This window comes from Scyliorhinus torazame, chromosome 7 (assembly GCF_047496885.1).
Source record: "Scyliorhinus torazame isolate Kashiwa2021f chromosome 7, sScyTor2.1, whole genome shotgun sequence".
Classification (NCBI taxonomy): domain Eukaryota; kingdom Metazoa; phylum Chordata; class Chondrichthyes; order Carcharhiniformes; family Scyliorhinidae; genus Scyliorhinus; species Scyliorhinus torazame.
The window spans coordinates 211,653,402-211,672,318 of NC_092713.1; the positions used below are offsets into that span (position 1 = coordinate 211,653,402).

At 49.2% G+C, this 18,917-nt stretch overlaps 1 protein-coding gene across 1 annotated transcript in view; it reads left to right on the plus strand.

Moving 5' to 3' along the window:
- The window catches only part of LOC140427388 (T-cell immunoglobulin and mucin domain-containing protein 2-like), a 112,599-nt gene that overhangs the window by 348 nt on the left and 93,334 nt on the right, over nt 1-18,917 (plus strand). Inside the window, exon 2 of the mRNA XM_072512930.1 lies at nt 2,710-3,057. Within this exon, the coding sequence (XP_072369031.1) occupies nt 2,710-3,057 (348 nt within the window). The remainder of the gene's footprint in view (nt 1-2,709; nt 3,058-18,917) is intronic.

Here is an 18,917-nt window from a genome sequence, read left to right on the forward strand (position 1 = left end):
GACTCGGGTACACCACAAGCCTGCTCCGCGCAGCAGCCAGCCAACTCCAGAGGGCCCAGATGTTATTTCTGTGGCCAGAGCAAACATCCCAGGCAGCGCTGCCCGGCGTGGAGCACGACCTGCAACGGGTGTGGAAAGAAGGGCCACTTCGTCTCCGTTTGCCAGGCCCGATCGGTCGCTGCCGTTTCCAGGCCCAGCATTGCTACACCCCCCACGTGCGGTCCAGGGGCGCCGCCATCTTCTCCGCCACGTGCCACGTGCCGCCCGTGGGCGCCGCCATATTGGATGTCTCCTGCCATGTGCGCTCCGTGGGCGCCGCCTCAGGACCCCTGCTCACCCGGCCGTCCAGGGCCCGCCAATACCTCCACCACCCGCTGATCAGCCCAGCATCTCCCAACATCTTCCGCCGCTCGCCTCCATCACCCTCGATCAGTCTCAGCCCGGCAACCTCGCGACCGCTACGATGACTGTAAAGATCAATGGGCACGAGACGACCTGTCTCTTTGACTCCGGTGTTTCATCCACCCTGCTACGGAAGTCCACCTCCGGGGTCTCTCTCCCAACCTGGCTGACAGTTCCTGGGCCCGTCCTCCTACGGAAGCATGTGAGGAGTCACAAATTGGATCCCCTGGTCGAGAAAGTCCATCTCCTCCATGCAAACCCACAGTACGCCTATGTAGCACACCCCGACGGGCGACAGGACACAGTCTCCCTCCGGGACCTGGCACCCGCTGGGTCCCCACCCACAACCGTCACCACCCTTGACCTGGTACCGTCCCCTCCCCCTCTGGTTGCCCCCCTCGCCCCTGCGCCGCCAACCCTCTCACCAGCGAACCTCACTGCATCCCCCACCCCAGCAGTATCCACCCCCTCACCGGATCCACTAAGGGGTGACGAAGGAGAGGACAACGCGCTCCCGGAGTCACAGGTGACCACATCGGTGCCCACATCACCACCAGGACTGAGGCTATCGCGGCGGAGGGTCAGAGCCCCCAACAGACTCAATCTGTAACATTGTTTTCACCCCTGCTGGACTTTTTTAAACAGAGGGTGAATGTGGTAAACACCACTGGTAACACACTACGCGTATTACGGTACTGCCACTGTACTACAGGTAACATGGTAAATCCCAGCCTGCTGGTTCCCCCCAGCAGGCAATGTATAAAAGTGTAAGCTCTCCTGCGCTGCTCTCATTCTGGTTCCAGCTGCAGGAGGCTCAACATCTTGTGCAATAAAGCCTTAATAGTTTCACCATTTTTGTCTCGTGGTCATTGATAGTACATCAGGATTTTCTGGCATCTGAGTGCACTGTACTGTGTCACAGGCTGTATAGGGCTGGAATGATGTTTATTCTGTAATTTGAACATTAAATTTCGTTCAAATGAAGTACCTGCTCTCTCTAATAATAGGGCTATGTCCCCACGCCGGTGATAAAAGCGGCGCCAACCACTCCGGTGTCAACCGTCCCCAATAATGGGGAATGCTCCCCTTCCTAGGGGGCTAGGCTGGCGCCGGAGTGGTCTCCACAGTTCCAGCCGGCGTGGAATGGCCCGTGCAGGTTCGCGCATGCGCGGAACAGCCGGTGTGATTCCACGCATGCATGGTACGGCGTATTTCCATACATTCGCGGGTGTTCCCTTCTCTGCACTGGCCCCCGGGCAATATAGCGGAGCCTTAAAGGGGTCCGGCGGAGTAAAATAGGCCCAGCACGGATCCAGCCCGCCCGCCAATTGGTAGGCCCTGATCCCGGGCCAGGCCACTGTGGCCCCCCCCCCCCCCCGGGTTGGATCCCCCCACCCCCCCTCCAGGATGCTCACCTTCCAGGCCCCGCTGTGTGGGACCTGAGTAACCTACACCGGCGGGACTCGGCCAAACCTGTCGGCCACTCGGCCCATCGGGGCCGGGAGTATCGTCGGGGGGGGGGGGGGGGGGGTGGAGGCGCTGTCAACAGCCCTCGACCGGCGCGAGTCCCGAGAATCGGCGGCGGAGAATATGGAAGGCAGTCGCCAGAATCCCGGCCCTGATATTTGCATGATCTCACAGCAGTGGCACAGTCAGTAGTGGCATCAGCCACCCCCACACAGCTCTGGCAGTGCACAATCCCCCACCCGCTTGTATGGACGCCCATGGCAGCTAGTCCCTTAATTCTCTCCATGCAAGTTGGTCACCCCGTGCAGTGGTTCAAGAATGTGTGTCAGTACCATCTGCTCAAGGTGTTTAGGGATAGGCATTAAATGCTGGCCCAGTCAGTGGGCCCACACCTTGTGAACGGAAAGCCAGTGCAGAAAATAAATGATTGATAAACCCTTCCCTTTCCTCGTGGCCCTATATTACTGGAAGCACCGCCTTGCAAGTTTGAAGGAAACTCTTAACCACACACTGATCTAATATTAGAACGTTCAACTGACCAACGGTAACTTAGATAGTTCCAACCCGCAGTGTCCAGCACGATGTTTGCTATTGGGGTTGTCGCTCGTTTGATTGCACTAATTGTTCTTTTAGGTACGTTTTTGAGTTTAAAACACACATTTTCTTACATTGTAGCAAGTTAATACAAATTAATTCAATGCAATAACATATTGTGCCAGTATGTTACTGAGACAATCCAGCTGATAGTTTTGTACTGTGCTGTCTGTCCATAGTCTGTGCACTTTCTCTGCCACTGCAATGGACACTGGATTTTTACTCTCTTTACTTGAAATCTTTCAGGTCCAGTCACCTTTGTAAGAGGATCTGAAGTGCGAGGATTCCTGGGACAGTCGGTCACACTGCCGTGCAGCTACTCTGTCAGACTGAATGGTGAATCTGAAATGTGCTGGGGCAGGGGATGGTGCACGAACACCTACTGTTCAGAGACACTGGTTACAACAAATGGGAAAACTGTAACTTCGAAAATCTCCCTAAAATACCACCTTGATGGTAAGATAGAGGAAGGGGATGTATCGCTCACCGTGGACAACCTGGGTGAAGAAGACGGTGGCAGGTATTGCTGCCGTGTTGAGATTCGCGGCCTTTTTAATGATCATATAGACTATTCAAATCTGCTGATTTTGGAGGGTAAGTCAGTTTAATGTCATTTTTTATCCAGTATACATGCTGCAACCAGATTGATCGTTGATAAATCTGCTGAATGTCAAAGGCTTTGGTAGTTATAGGGGGAATAAACAATGTATTCCCAAGTTTAGGGCCACCTCCAATATCCCCTCTAATTGCCCTTTGATGTGTGGTACATTCCTAAGGGAATGTTGATCACCTCAATCCTGACTGGTGGGCTCAGTAATCCAAAACCTGAAACGTGGGCAGAAATTCAGGGGCCGAAATGAATAGTGGAAAGTCAAAGGATGGCATGGTGGCACAGTGATTAGCACTGCTGCCTCACACAGCACCAGGAACCAGGGTTCGATTCTGGCCTTGGGTGTCTGTGTGGAGTTTGCACTTTCACTCCCCTGCCTTCGTGGGTTTGCTCTGCTTTCCTCCGACAGTCTAAAAATGTGCTGGTGAGGTGGATTGGTCATGCTAAATTGCCCCTCAGTATCCAAAGACTTTAAAAAATATTTTTATTCAAACAAGAGCATACACAAACATGAACACATAATCATGCAAAAATTTAACACAATCCCCACAGTTTGCCAACCTCTCCCTTTTTTCTCCCCTTAACCCCCCCCACCCCCCCCCCCCCCCAACCTGCTGGCAACAAACAAGTCCTCAAACGGGGGCAAGAACAACCTCCATCTTGCCCGGAACCACCCTCCCTCCACACATCTAAGGGCGAACCTAATCTATTCCAACTTCAGGAATTCTGTTACATCCCCCAGTCATGCCAACACCCTCGGTGGCTCCACCGAACACTACCCCCAGTAGAATTCACCGCCGTGCAACAGAGTGGTGAAGGCCACTACATCAGCCCCCCTCCCCTCCAACAGCTCTGGCAGCTCCGACACCCCAACCATCGCCACCAGGGGGCCCGGCGACATCTCCATCCCCACAATTTTCGATAATGCTTCAAATATTGGGCCCCAGAACACTACCAATCTCGGACATGGCCAAAACACGTGGGCATGATTTGCCGGCTCCTCTCCACATCTCTCACACTTATCCTCTACCTCTAAAAAGAGTCCACTCATCAGCGCTTGTGTCATGCGAGCCCTATTCATCACCTTGAACAGTACCAAGCTCATCATAGCACAGGACGACGTTGCATTCAGCCAGTGCATAATCTCACTCCACATCCCCCCCATCGCAATTCCATGCCCAGTTCATCCTCCCACTTCATCCTCACCTCCTCAATTTGTACTTTCCCTGTATCCAGCAGCCATCCATAAATATCTGCAATCTTCCCATCCCCCAACTCATCTGGCAACAACAGCCTGTCCAACAAAGTATGCAGTGGCAGCATAAGGAACAGGGGCACCTCTGTCCACACACAATCCCGTAACTGTATATACCTGATCTTCCCCTGCCTTGGCAACTCATATTCCTCCTGTAACTCGCCCAAACTTGTAAACCTTCCTTCCACTAACAAGCCCCTCACCCGTTCCACCCCTTCCGTGCCACCATCTCGCATCCAACACTGCTGGGAGAATCAGTGGTTCCCGCAAATAGGAGCCAGCCCTGACATACCCCTCCCCCACACCAAAATGCTGCCTTACCTGGTTCCAGACTGTTAAGGATGAAGCCACAACCAGACTCACGGGTTATCTCACCGGGGCAAACGGAAGGGGGTCCTTAGGCAGAGCCCTCAAACTTACCCCCATACAAGACATCTCCTCCACCTGCACCTGTGCGGCCACATGTTACCTCAGTTGATGTGTAACAGGTGGCTGGCCTTCTCCCCATACAGAAGCTCCCTCAGTCTCCGAAGCTAGCCCGTCGCCTTCCCTGTCATCAACTAATCATATTCCCCCCCTGAAGCTTCTTCCGCTCCGTTAAGATCTCCCAGATCGGGACCATACAGTTACGCCGGTCGACTTACAAAATTGCATCCACCAATCGCTGCCTCTTCATCCTCTCCACCCTGTCTCTATGGACCTTGTATGAGATCACACACCCCCTTCCCCCGTACCACCACCTTCAAAGCCTCCCAAATGGTGGAGGGCGAGACCTTGGCACTCTGATTGAACTCTACATACTCCTTTTGTAAATTTTAGTTTAATTGGTTTGCATTTATAATACTATTGCAAGGAAATTACACAATAATACAGAGATATCAACAGAATGGGTATATATATATATATACACAATAGCAAAGAGAAAAGGATAAAAAACAAAACAATGAAAAGACAATCGGAACTAACACAGGTATGGATATGAGGGTAACGTGTGTACAGATACCGGTACGGGTGCCCTGGCATCAGGCCCCCTGTACTTGGCTATCCCATCTGTGTCGCACCTACTTTGTACCTCTTGCCTCCTGGTATTAAAACATACCAGGTGCATGTGTGGTGCCAACTGGGTGCACTCTGGTGAAATCGCACCCATGTGTCTCCCTGCCTTTTGTCCTCTATGGCTCCTCTGCCCTGCTTGCCCTTCACCCTAATTGGTGTCTCTCCCCCTCCCTTTCTCCCACTCACCCTTTTACCCTCCCTCCGACCCTCACCCCTTTCATTTGTTCGGTTATCCATTCCTGTCCTAGTCTCCACACCCCCGATTGGTTGTTGGTTCCAAACAGGTCTTGAACAGGCTGGTGAATTGCTTCCACGTATTGTGGAAGCCGTCCTCCAAATCCCGAATGGAGAATTTTATTTTTTCCAATTTAAGGAATTCCGCCAAGTTAGATAGCTAGCCTGCGGCCTTGGGTGGCGCTGCCACTCTCCGGCCGAGTAGGAGTCTCCAGCGGGTGACCCGGTTACTCCTCTCTCGTAAAGAGTTCTGGCTGTTCTGATACCCCCGAAGACCGGAACATGGGGATGAAGATCGGGAGGGGTTTGAACAGGAAGAGTAACCTAGGCAGTACATTCCTCTTGATTGTTTGCACTCTCTCCACCAGGGGGAGCAGGAGTGAGCCCCACCAATGTAAGTCCCTCTTTACTTCCTCCATCAGACTCGACAGGTTCTATTTCTAGATCTATATCTTGTCGTAGGCTATTTGGATACCCAGGTATCAGAATTTAGTTTGGGGCAGCTTGAATGGCAAGTTTCCCAGCTCTGATCCCGCCTCTCCCACAGGCTCATGCGGAATATTTCGCTGTTGCTCAGGTTGAGTTTGTAAACTGAGAAGGTTCCGATCTCCCGCAGGAGTTCCATTATTCCTCCCATCCTGATTATGGGATTTGAGATATAGAGGAGCAGGTTATCCACACAGAATGAGAATCTGTGCTCTCTGACCCCCCCCTCTGGATGCCTCTTCACCCCTTCGCTGATCTGAGAGCAATGGCCAGTGGCTCAATGCCAGGGCAAATATCAACAGGGATAATGGGCATTCCTGCATTGTACCTCTGTGCAGCTGGAAGTATTCAAAGCTGGTGGTGTTTATCCAAATACTCGCCATGGGACTGCTTTGCAGTAGTTTCACCCATGAGGTGAACCTTGACCCAAACCCTAAACGTTCCAGTGCCTCCATTTGACTCTGTCAGAGGTCTTCTCTGCATCCAGGGAGCTGATCACTTTTGGTTTCTGCACCCTGGGTCGTATCATAATCACATTCAGCAGGCGTCTGATGTTCGCTGGTGGTTGTCTGCCGTTGACAAAGCATGGCTGACCGTCCGCGACTACCTCTGGCACTCAACTCTCCAGTCACCTCGCCTGGGCCTTCACCAAGACTTTGGCATCAGTGATTAAGAGTGAGATGGGTCTGTATGACCCATACTCACGGGTCCTTGTCTTTGTTAGGGAACAGTGATATTGAAGCCTTTGACAGCGTGGGTGGCAGGCTCTTCACTGATAGCGAGTCATTGAGCATCTCCCGCTGGTGCGGGGCCAGTGCTGTCTTATAGAAGTCTGCCAGGAACCCGTGTGGACCCACCCAGTGCCTTCCCCAACTGCATTGAGTTGATACTCTCCATGATTTCCTACCGCTCGTATTTCCAGACACTGTGACTAGGTTGCCGTTCCTGTGTTTTACCTGCTTTCTCGGCCGGTTAGCCAGAAGGTGGCTGGCTTTTTCTCCATGTTCATTGTAGCACCATCGATCACACACGAGGTGAGACGTAGAGAACTTCAATCGAGGCTTTATTGAGCAGACTTGTGTAGCCACCTAAAATGGCTGATTCCCGATTAATTTGGCCAAACCCCGATGTAAAATGGCGAACTGAAAAGGCTGATGCGAAAATCAGCCAACAGGACTCAAACAGACAGCTGCAGACAGAACAGTAAATTCGGCTCTGGGGAAGTCGGTCCAGACCGATTTATGCAACCATTAGCAGCACATCAACCCAGCCATCTGCAGTTTAATCGGCTATCCCCGGGAACAATTGCTACAAATTAGCAATTGAAAACCGATCCAGACCTCTCGGCGCCAGCAGTGGCCGAGACAAAGAAAGGTGAACGACCACCCCCCCAATCAAGGAATCGCCCCATTATTGGAACATATCGAACCCAGTGATCGGGACCAAGTCCAATCATTTGGGACCAGGGTCAAGGTCCGCCGCGAGAGGCGGGAAGCCCCTGGGAACTATAAAGATAGGGACCAAGTTCAGATCGACCCTTCTTCTCCTACTCGCAACCTTCGAGACCCTTCAACGAAAGAACAAGTAAGTCTTACTCCAGCGATCGCTACCTGATAGGTGTTCCAGACTATCGACCCATACCAGCCTTTTTGAATCCCGCAGGCCAGACCCAATTCGATAAGCCATTCGTTTCCCTGACCTGGTGGGCCATCACCAAAGTTAAGTATTGGCCTTTAGTGGTAGGTAATAGTCTAGAGGTAGTATTATTGTGTAAGTATTTATTGCTGTATATAATAAATGATCGTTGATTTAACATTTACTAAGCGGTGTGCTGTATTATTAATCATTACTTGAGCTTGAACCACGGGGCGGTATCAGAAAGATACCTGGCGACTCGTGAGCAAAGGTGACAGAATTAGAGCTAATAAAACATAGGCTAATAAGAGCAACACTTGTTCCCCAGCAGCTCAGTCACAGAATGCAGCTGCGGGGAGTAAACCGGGTTCTTATACCCCGCCTATCTGGGTGGAGCCCAGTAGGCGGCAGATCCAATCTGTCCTCCAATAGCTCCTCGGCATTCATGGTGTACCGTATTACCCCTAATACATACCACCACATTCATAAATTGTCCCTCGTGTCTGGTGGAGTTGGTACTTTGCTTTCCCGATGGAGAGCAGGTCAAATTCCATTTGTAGCTTTTTCCTCTCTACGAGTAGTTCCATGTTCGGGGCTGTGGAGTACCGCCGATCCACATCCACTATGGAGTCGATCAACTGTTGCTGAGCGGCCCTCTCCTTCCTGTCCCCAAGTGCCCTGTGTGGTAGTAGAGGTATTAGAGCTGCTAAAAGGACATTATATTCGCCCGGTAAACCAGGTCTACGCCCGACATCTGCTAGGAATGAGGCGACAAATCCCTGGGAATCGCTGGAAGAATTTTACCGTGCGCCCCTGGTGTTGGGGAGAAACTGCAGCTGCCCGCAAATTTCGGCGAGCGAACACACTGAACCCTTGGTCCGGGACACTTTCGTGGCAGGTATGCTGTCCTCCCAAATCCGCCAGCGATTGCTAGAAAAAGACACTCTAAGTCTCAAGGAGGCACGGGTCCTTGTAGGCTCCCTGGATGTGGCCTCCAGAAACGCCTGCGATTATGTTCCCGGCAGCCCCCTGGGCAGTGTGGAACCCCTCCGCAGCCGACCCCGAGACATCCCCCATTCCCCCACAAGCTTGTGCTGCAAGGCAGCCTGGCAACCCCGGGGGGCCCCGCTGCTACTTTTGCGGGCAGGCCAAGCACCCCCGCCAGCGCTGCCCGGCCTGCGCATCCACCTGCAAGGGATGCGGTAAAAAGGGCCGTTTCGTGGTGGTATGCCAGGCCCGTGCGGTTGCCGCAGTCTCTGGCGGCGAATGCGGACCGCCACCACAAACCTCTCCACGGTCCCTGTGCGGCCAGCAGGCGCCGCCATCTTCCTACTCCAGGGCCACGTGCGGCCCCTGGGCACCGCCATCTTGTCCCGCAGACGCCACGTTAGATGGATTGGCGCCACCATTTTGTGCACCCCCAGCCATGTGCGACTAATGGGAGCCGCCATCTTTGATGGACCCCCAGGACCCCAGCTCGGCTGACCACACACTGCCCGAAGAGGACACTCAACTGCTGCGATTAGCCTCGGTGACTCTGGATCAGTCCCGGCCTTGAACACTCTCAACTGCTACAACGACTGTATTTATCAACGGGCACGAGACGTCCTGCCTAATCGACTCTGGGAGCACGGAGAGCTTCATACACCCCGACAGGGTAAGGCGCTGTTCTCTCCTCGTCCACCCCATTAATCAAAAAATCTCCCTGGCCTCCGGTTCTCACTCGTAGATATAAAGGGGCTTGGTGTAGCAAACCTCACAGTCCAGGGAAGGGAGTTTAAAAATTACCGGCTCTACGTCCTTCCCCACCTCTGTGCGACCACACTCCTAGGTTTAGACTTCCAGTGTAATCTCCAAAGTCTAACTTTCAAATTCGGCGGCCCTATACCACTCCTCACTGTCTGCGGCCTCGCGACCCTTAAGGTCGACCCGCCTTCCCTGTGTGCGAACCTCACCCTGGATTGCAAACCCGTCGCCTACTACGGCTGCTCCGGGAAGGTATTATCGAGGCCAGCAACAGCCCCTGGAGAGCCCAAGTGGTAGTGGTAAAAACTGGGGAGAAAAACAGGATGGTCGTTAACTACAGTCAGACCATTAATGGGTACACGCAGCTCGACGCGTACTCCCTCCCTCTCATATCTGATATGGTCAATCAGATTGCACAGTACCGGGTCTTCTCGACAGTAGACCTGAAATCTGCCTACCACCAGCTCCCCATTCGCAAGGTGGACCGCCAGTACACCACATTTGAAGCGGACGGCCGCCTTTACCATTTCCTTAGGGTTCCCTTCGGCGTCACAAACGGGGTCTCGGTCTTCCAACGGGAGAGGGACCGAATGGTTGAACGGTACGGACTGCGGGCCACTTTCCTGTACCTGGACAACGTCACCATTTACGGCCACGGCCAGCAGGACCACGATGCTAACCTTACCAAATTCCTCCACACCGCCAAACTCCTTAACCTAACCTACAACAAGGAGAAGTGTGTGTTTAGCATGGACCGATTAGCCATCCTCGGCTATGTGGTCCAGAACAGAGTTCTAGGGCCCGACCCTGATCGCATGCGCCCCCTCATGGATCTCCTCCTCCCCGACTGCCCCAAGGGCCTCAAACGATGCCTGGGGTTCTTTTCATACTACGCCCAGTGGGGCCCAAACCATGCGGACAAGGCCCGCCCACTCATTCACTCCACCGTTTTCCCCCTGACGGCTGAGGCTCACCAGACCTTCAACCGTATCAAGGCCGACATCGCCACAGCCGCGATGCACGCGGACGACGAGACGTTACCATTCCAAGTCGAGAGCGATGCATCAGACGTCGCTCTGGCCGCCACCCTCAACCAGCAGGCAGGCCCGTGGCATTCTTTTCCCGCACCCTACATGCCTCCAAAATTCGGCACTTCTCTGTCAAAAAGGAGGCCCACGCCATTGTAGAAGCTGTGCGACATTGGAGGCATTACCTGGCCAGCAGGAGATTCACTCTCCTCACAGACCAACGGCCGATTGCCTTCATGTTCAAATACACACAGCGGGGTAAGATCAAAAATGCTAAAATCTTGAGGTGCAGGATCGAGCTCTCCACCTACAATTACGAGATTTTGTATCGCCCCGGTAAGCTCAACGAACCCCCCGATGCCCTATCCCGAGGTACATGTGCCAGCGCACAAGTGGACCGACTCCGGACCCTGCACGACAATCTCTGTCACCCAGGGGTCACCCACTTTTATCACTTCATAAAGGCCCGCAAGCTGCCCTACTCCCTCGAGGAAGTCAGGTCTATCACCAGAGACTGCTAGGTCTGTGGTGAGTGTAAACCGCACTTCTACCGGCCAAACCGTGCACACCTGGTGAAGGCCTCCCGCCCCTTTGAACGCCTCTGCGTGGACTTCAAAGTGTCCCTCCCCTCCACCGACCGTAACACATACTTCCTCAATGTGGTCGACGAGTACTCGAGATTCCCCTTCGCCATCCCATGCCCGACATGACGTCTGCCACTGTCATTAAAGCCCTTAACACCATCTTCGCTCTGTTCGGTTTCCCCGCCTACGTCCACAGCGACCGGGGATCCTCATTTATGAGCGAGGAGCTGCGCCAGTACCTGCTCAACAGGGGCATTGCCTCGAGCAGGATGACCAGCTACAACCCCCGGGGAAATGGGCAGGTGGAGCGGGAGATTGGGACGGCCTGGAAGGCCGCCCAGCTGGTCCTACGGTCCCGAAATCTCCTGGCCTCCCGCTGGCAGGAGGTCCTCCCCGACGCCCTTCACTCCATTCGGTTGCTCCTGTGTACTGCGACTAACGAAACTCCCCATGAACGTCTCTTTGCCTTCGCTAGGAAGACCACCTCCGGGGTTTCGCTCCCAAAATGACTGGCAGCTCCAGGACCCGTTCTCCTCTGCAAGCACGTGCGGCTCCACAAGGCGGACCCGTTGATTGAGAGAGTACAGCTACTCCACACAAACTCACAGTACGCCTACGTAGCGTACCCCGATGGCTGCCAAGACACAGTCTCCCTCAGGGACCTGGCACCAGCTGGCCCCCGCCCCGGCGCCACCCTCCCTTCCCCCGGCGCACCCCGCCACAGCCCCCGCTCTAGGACGATCCACCCTCCCCTTGGTCCCACCCATGAATGAAGATGAGGTCGACACGCTCCCGGAGTCACCGACGACCGAACCAATGGCAGCATCAACACCACACCTGCGGCGCTTGCAACGGCAGATCAAGGCACCCGACCGTCTAAATTTGTGGACTCTTTCAAAAAATTTTTAACAACCTGTATGTAAATAGTTTCCAACAACCTGAATGTAAATAGTTTCCACCACCCACACTGGACTCTTTTTTTAACAGGGGGTGAATGTGGTAGTCACCACTGTTATATTATATACTGCATACGAGGGTATTACAGTCAGGCCCCTGTACGACAGGTACGGGGGTAGATCCCTGCCTGCTGGCTCCGCCCAGTAGGCAGAGTATAAATGTGTGGGCCCTCCGAGCTGCAGCCATTTCGGCAGCAGCTGCGGGAGGCTCCACGTCTCTGCGTAATAAAGCCTCGATTGCTCTCTACTCTCGTCTCGTCGTAATTGATAGTGCGTCATGTGTTTCCTGAAGAAACTCTATCTCCGCCTTCAAACTTTTCACAATCTCCCTCTGTCATTTCACCTGCCCATTCAGCCCCTGCACATTCCAAACCACGTCGCTGGGGGTTTCTGACCGTCATCCCAACCGTTATCCCAATCCATCACAAAACCATCTCTGTCCCCATTTTCCTTTCTTTTTAACCTGCTCACAGCAAAACAGCCAGGCACTTTTAAACTGCTCTCAGCAAAACCAGCCGGCACTTTTAAATTGCAAAACCAAACTGCAAAATTGCTGAACTGAACTCAATCCCACCCACTCTCTGACATCACTGTTTTCTTAAAGGTACATTGCTTAAACATCCAGTTCTTAAAGGCACTCTCGCATGACACCACCCCCCCAAGAAAAAAAAATTAACCATCAACTTCAAGATGGTTTCAAATTTTCAATTTTGCACTATCCACTAAGAAATGTACACAGTAAAAATACTTTTACGTTTAAAAAAAAAACACACGCAAACAGGCATAATAACCATTTTTCATGACCATTTTTCTTTGCTCTTCTTCCTCCAACCGAAATCCTTCTCGATTGACAGTCTCTTTGAGCAAAGTCTCTGCACGATCCATCCATTCCTCTACTCCTCGGCATTTCTCTTCAGAATCAGATAATTTAGTTCAATCTGACCACAGAGTCCCTTACAATTCTCCAATACAGGAGCATTGGTGATCACAGCTTTCAGCAGTCAAAAGCCTGTTGAAAGTCCGCTGTCCATTGAAATTTTTTGGGTTTCTTTAGCAAGTCCATCAGTGGAGTAATCACGCCACCTTTTGCACAAAGGTTCGATCAAATTCATTCATGTTAAGAAATCGCATTATTTCCCTTTGTCCTGAGGGTATCGGAAACTCCGCAAGGAAAGTGATTTGGGCTTCTCCAAATTCACTTTCGGCTAGGTTCATCACCAAACCCGCCTCCTGAAGTCGATCGAAGAACTCCATATGATGTTTAAAATGTTCTTTCCATGTCTGGAAGTTGGAAATAAAAGCAGATTGTTCCACTTACTCAATGCAATCCTTCAAACGTGGGATAGGATAAGAGTCCGTTCTTGTAACTGCATTCACCTTTCTATAGTCCACACACAACCGTTGGGTACCGTCTTGTTTAGGTACCATCACTACGGGTGAGCTCCATTGGCTGCAACCCACTTCAATTATGCCATTCTTCAGCATACTCTCAATCTCTTTGTTAACCTGTGCTAATTTTAAAGCGTTAAGTCTATATGGATGTTGTTTGATCGGAATAGCATTTCCCACATCTACATCATGTATAGCTATTTTAGTACTTCCCAATTTATCTCTTCAAACTTGCCCATGTGATATCAATAACTCTTTCAGGTCAGTTCGTTTTTCCTCTGGAAGGTAACTTAACAATTCATCCCAATTTTTAAGAACATCCTCATTTTCCAATTTAGTTTGAGGTATGTCAAATTCCCAGTCATCTGGATTTGGTTCATCACTTTGAGTTGGAATCATTAAAACCTCCTTTTTCTCTCCTTCCCTTTCAAAGTACCTTTTAAGCATATTCACATGACACACTCGGTGAGTCTTCCTTCTATCTGGTGTTTTTACCACATAATTCACCTCACTTAATTTCCTTTCAATCTGATACGGTCCACAAAACCTAGCTTTTAAAGGCTCCCCTACAACACGAAAACTTTATCCCCACTGGGAAAACTACGAACTTTGGATTTCTTGTCCGCTACCCGTTTCATCACATTTTGTGCAACTTTCAAATGTTGTCTAGCCAATTCACCTGCTCTATTTAATCGTTCCCTAAAATTTGACACGTAATTCAATAGTGTAATTTCCGATTTCTCACCCACCAATTTTTCCTGAATCAATTTAAGTGGTCCTCTCACCTCATGACCAAAAATTAGTTCAAAAGGACTAAATTCGGTAGACACATTAGGTGCATCCCTAATTGCAAACAATACGAATGGGATTCCTTTATCCCAATCCTCTGGATAATCTTAACAATACTCCCTCAACATTGTCTTTAATGTCTGATGCCACCTTTCTAACACTCCCTGTGATTCTGGATGGTACGCAGTTGATTTAAATTGTTTTATTCCTAAGCTATCCATAACTTCTTTGAATAACTTTGAAGTAAAATGTGTTCCTTGATCCGATTGAATTTCTGTGGGTAGTCCATATCTAGTAAAGAATTTAAGTAACTCCTCCACAATCCTTTTAGCTGCAATATTACGTACTGGAATGGCCTCTGGAAACCTAGTAGACACATCTATTATAGTCAAAAGATATTGATTCCCACTTTTTGTTTTCGGAAGTCGTCCTACACAATCGATTAGGACCCTTGTAAAAGGTTCCTCAAATGCTGGAATGGGTATTCAGGGTGCTGGTTTTATCACTGCTTGAGGTTTCCCTATCACTTGACATGGATGACATGATTGACAAAATTTAACTACATCTTTATGTAGTCCAGGCCAATAAAAATGTTTCTGTATTTTAGCTTGAGTTTTCCTTATTCCAAAATGACCTCCCACTGGTACCTCATGTGCAACTCGCAACACCTCCTTTCTATACCCTACCGGCAATACTACTTGATGAACTTCTGCCCACTTTTCATCTGTCTGCATATGTATAGGTCTGCATTTTCTCATCAAGACATAATTTTAACGGTAATAACACTCTGGTATACTCTCAGATTCCTCTTCCGTATATGCTTTCTGATATATCTGTTTTATTTCTACATCTTTCTGTTGTAACTCCGCCAATGTTCCTGAACTAAAAATATCCGCCTCATCCTCCACCTGTTCTTGTTCTTTTTCAACCATCTGATCAAAAATCATTCCTGATAATTGCACTTCAACTTCATCTTCACTCTTTGATTTCTCCTCTTGTCTTAATCTGTGACTTTGCGACCTTGTTACTACACAATCCGGAAAAAGCCCAGGATATTCGTCCTTCAACACTTCAGTTGACTGATTTTCCACTGGCTTATCAACCACAGTAGGCATCACTCCCACCTGCGATCCAGCTATATCATTACCCAAGATAAACTGTAATCCTGGACAAGATAGATTAACTATTACTCCTACTACCACTTCACCACGCTTCACTGGACTTTCCAACCTTACCTTATATAATGGAACGCTACTCCTCTCACCCTGAATTCCACATATCATCCTTTTCTGGCAACATTCTTCCCAAACTACATAATTCCTCATCTCTTACCATTAAAGATTGACTAGCCCCTGTATCTCTAAAATTGTGACTTCTTTACCTGCTCCTCCTGATACACATGAGTAAACTTTACCCACACAGGTAAATTCTTTAAAGACATGTGGCACCTTCTTAACAATTACTTCTTGAACAGGCTGTACAATCGTTCGCACCTCCTTCGCTTCCCTTGGGCTTTCCTCGACCACTCTAACAAACCCCACTATCTTATCCTGTTTTACCACATCAGCCTTCCCAGTGCTTTTCTTCAACCACCAACACTGTGACTTTACATGGCCTAGTTTATTACAGTGAAAACATTTGAAACTTTTCATTTCTTTTCCACCCTCCTGGATTTCTTTTTTAATCTGAGGTACACTCTCTTTATTGTCTCCCATCAGATCACCTTTACGTTTACCACTTGAGTATTTCTCATGTCCTCACCGGCTTAAACTGATGTCGGAAACCAATCTTTGATTTATGAACTAATTCATAATCATCTGCCATTTCCGCTGCTAATCTCACAGTTTTAACCCTCTGTTCTTCCACATGAATTCTCACTACATCAGGAATTGAATTTTTAAACTCCTCCAAAAGTATAATTTCTCTGAGAGCTTCATACGTTTTGGTCTATTTTCAAAGCCCGTATCCATCTATCAAAATTACTCTGTTTGAGCCTTTCAAACTCCATGTATGTTTGACCAAATTCTTTCCTTAAATTTCTAAACCTTTGTCTGTAAGCTTCAGGCACTAGCTCAAATGCACTTAAGATGGATTTCTTCACCTCCTCAAAGGTTCCAGCCGGTAGTGATGCAAACACTTCACTAGCTCTACCTACCAGCTTTGTTTGAATCAGTAACACCCACATGTCCTGTGGCCATTTCATTTGTTTAGCTACCTTCTCAAATTAAATAAAAAAGGCTTCCACTTCCTTCTCTTCAAACCTTGGCAATGCTTGGACATATTTAAATAGATCCCCACCAAGCCTTCGACTATGACGCTCTTTCTCACTATCCTCATCACTATCATCCAACTGTATGTTTCCCGTTACGTCTGCCAATTTTAACTGATTGTCATGTTCCAAGGCCACTTTCTGAAGTTCAAACTCCCTCTCTTTATCTTTTTCCCTGATCTGTATCTCCCTTTCTTTTTCTTTTTGTTCTGCTAGGGCTATTCTTGCTTTTCTCCTTTCTTCTCTCTCCTTTTCTTTTCCCTCTCTCTCTCTTTCTCTTTCTTTTTCCTCTCTCTCTCTTTCTCTTTCCTCTCTCTCACTCTCGTATTCCAGCCGCTTTCATTCTTTCTCATGTTCCATTTGTTTAATTTGCAACTGAATTTTTGCCATTTCCAATGAGTCAAACTCTATCTCAGGCAACTTTAAATGCTTAACCACCGCCATAATTACATCACTTTTCGCATTTTGTCAGGTAATGTTAACTGCAATGTTCTTGCCAAATCTAACAGTCTGCATTTCGTTTCTGTCCGTAAAGTACTACGTGTGACATTCTCCACCCCCACAAACTTCTGAGCCTCTGAAAGAGCCATTGTTCACAACACTCTCCCCACTTAAACTAAACTACCACACTGGAAAAGCAACAATCCTTCACTGTCTAAGTTCACAAAAGCCAATCCAATAGATAGACTTTTATCCCCCTCGAGCCCCCAATTGTTATGGGCGAGGCGTTTTCAAACCCCAAAATGTATCATGGAGTTCAACCAACCTCTCCCTTTCATGGATTTGTTGCTTTTCCGAGCACACGGCTTTTTCCCTCGGTGTGGGATTACAATTATGGACACATGGGTTTTTAAACACAAAACACTGTTTATTCCATGAACTCAACTTAACATCTTAAATAAACATTGGATCTCTTAACACCCCTTACTTCAAAGATAACTCAGAAAATATTGCAACAGTAAATAACTCCTTAAAATGTTCCTTCAAACTTCCATGAGGCTTAACACCTTTAAACAGTATCACATCGGGTTAAAGGATATATATATTTTCTGTAGAATGGCAGAAATATATTAGCTTGGGCGACTTCAGCTCCAGCACCTTGCTTTCTTCCTGCAAACTCTCTGGAAACACACAGGCACACCCCAAGCTGCTTTCTCAAATCTGGCTTTCTCCTTTCAAGCACTCACAGCAAACCAGAAGTTCTCAAGCTGCTGTCTCAAACTGGCTTTCTACTTTTAAACTGATCACAGCAAAACAACCAGGCACTTTTAAACTGCTTTCAGCAAAACCAGCCAGCACTTTTTAAATTGCAAAAGCAAACTGCAAAATTGCTGAACTGAACTCAACCCCACCCACTCTCTGACATCACTGTTTTCTTAAAGGTACATTGCTGAAACATCCAGTTCTTAAAGGCACTCTCGCATGACCAGACCTATGCCTGTCCTAACCAGTCAATGCACTCAGTGAAGATCTGTACTGTAAGCTCTGTCCTTCTGAGAGGCTGCATCCCGAATGAGCGGGAACTCTGATGTCCTCTGTCTTTATAGTGAGTGTGCTCTAACTGGTGATTGGCTATGGTGTGTGTGTTGATTGGTCTTGCTGTGTGTCCATCAGTGTGTGTGTCTGCACCATGATATACTGGTGTATATTGTGACAGCCCCAGGTGCCCATCTCCGGTGGTGTTGCTGGCACATAACCTGTTGCTATATAAGGCAATGGCAGGAGCTCGGTGGGCCTGAGCGTCTGGCTCGATCTGGGTTACCGACAATAGACTGGTGCATATTAATAGGGTGCGATGACCTCCTATTGGGTGATTGACAAGTTTGTTCCAGACATGTTTCTGGCAGTTGGTCTGTGTATTGTGCCTTTTAAGTCCAAATTCCCATCAGCCTGCCTTAGGTTTGGACTGTAGTTAAATTTAAAGTGTTCAATTCTTTGATTTAGGATATCCAATTTAATCGGGCTCAAAAGTAAGCCTTGTCAGGTTGCCATAAAGGTTAACCCAAACCTAACTACAATCAAATCATAGCCCCAAACATATGGCAATGTTTCCCAAATCTGGGCACGCGAAGGATGTGATGGGGAGGTTTAAAGGGGTTATAGGTGGGGGTGGCAAGAAGAGGTCCAGAAACAGGAGAAGCAGCAGGGCCCATAATTGGACAAATCAAGAAACAAGACATGTGTCGAGAGGAAGTGTGAATAGACATGGGCCCAATTGAACAGACCTGTCACGCCCAACGAGGCCATTAAATCCCGTGAGAGGGCTCATGCGAGATTTGCAACGCTCGGATGCCTCGCAAGATCTAACGTGATCCCTCATTGGGTGGGATCCAGATTTGCATATTTAAGTGAGCAGTTATGCTTCTCCCAAGGCCTGGATCAAACGCATGCACCTGGGAGACTTCACCAGGGTGCCG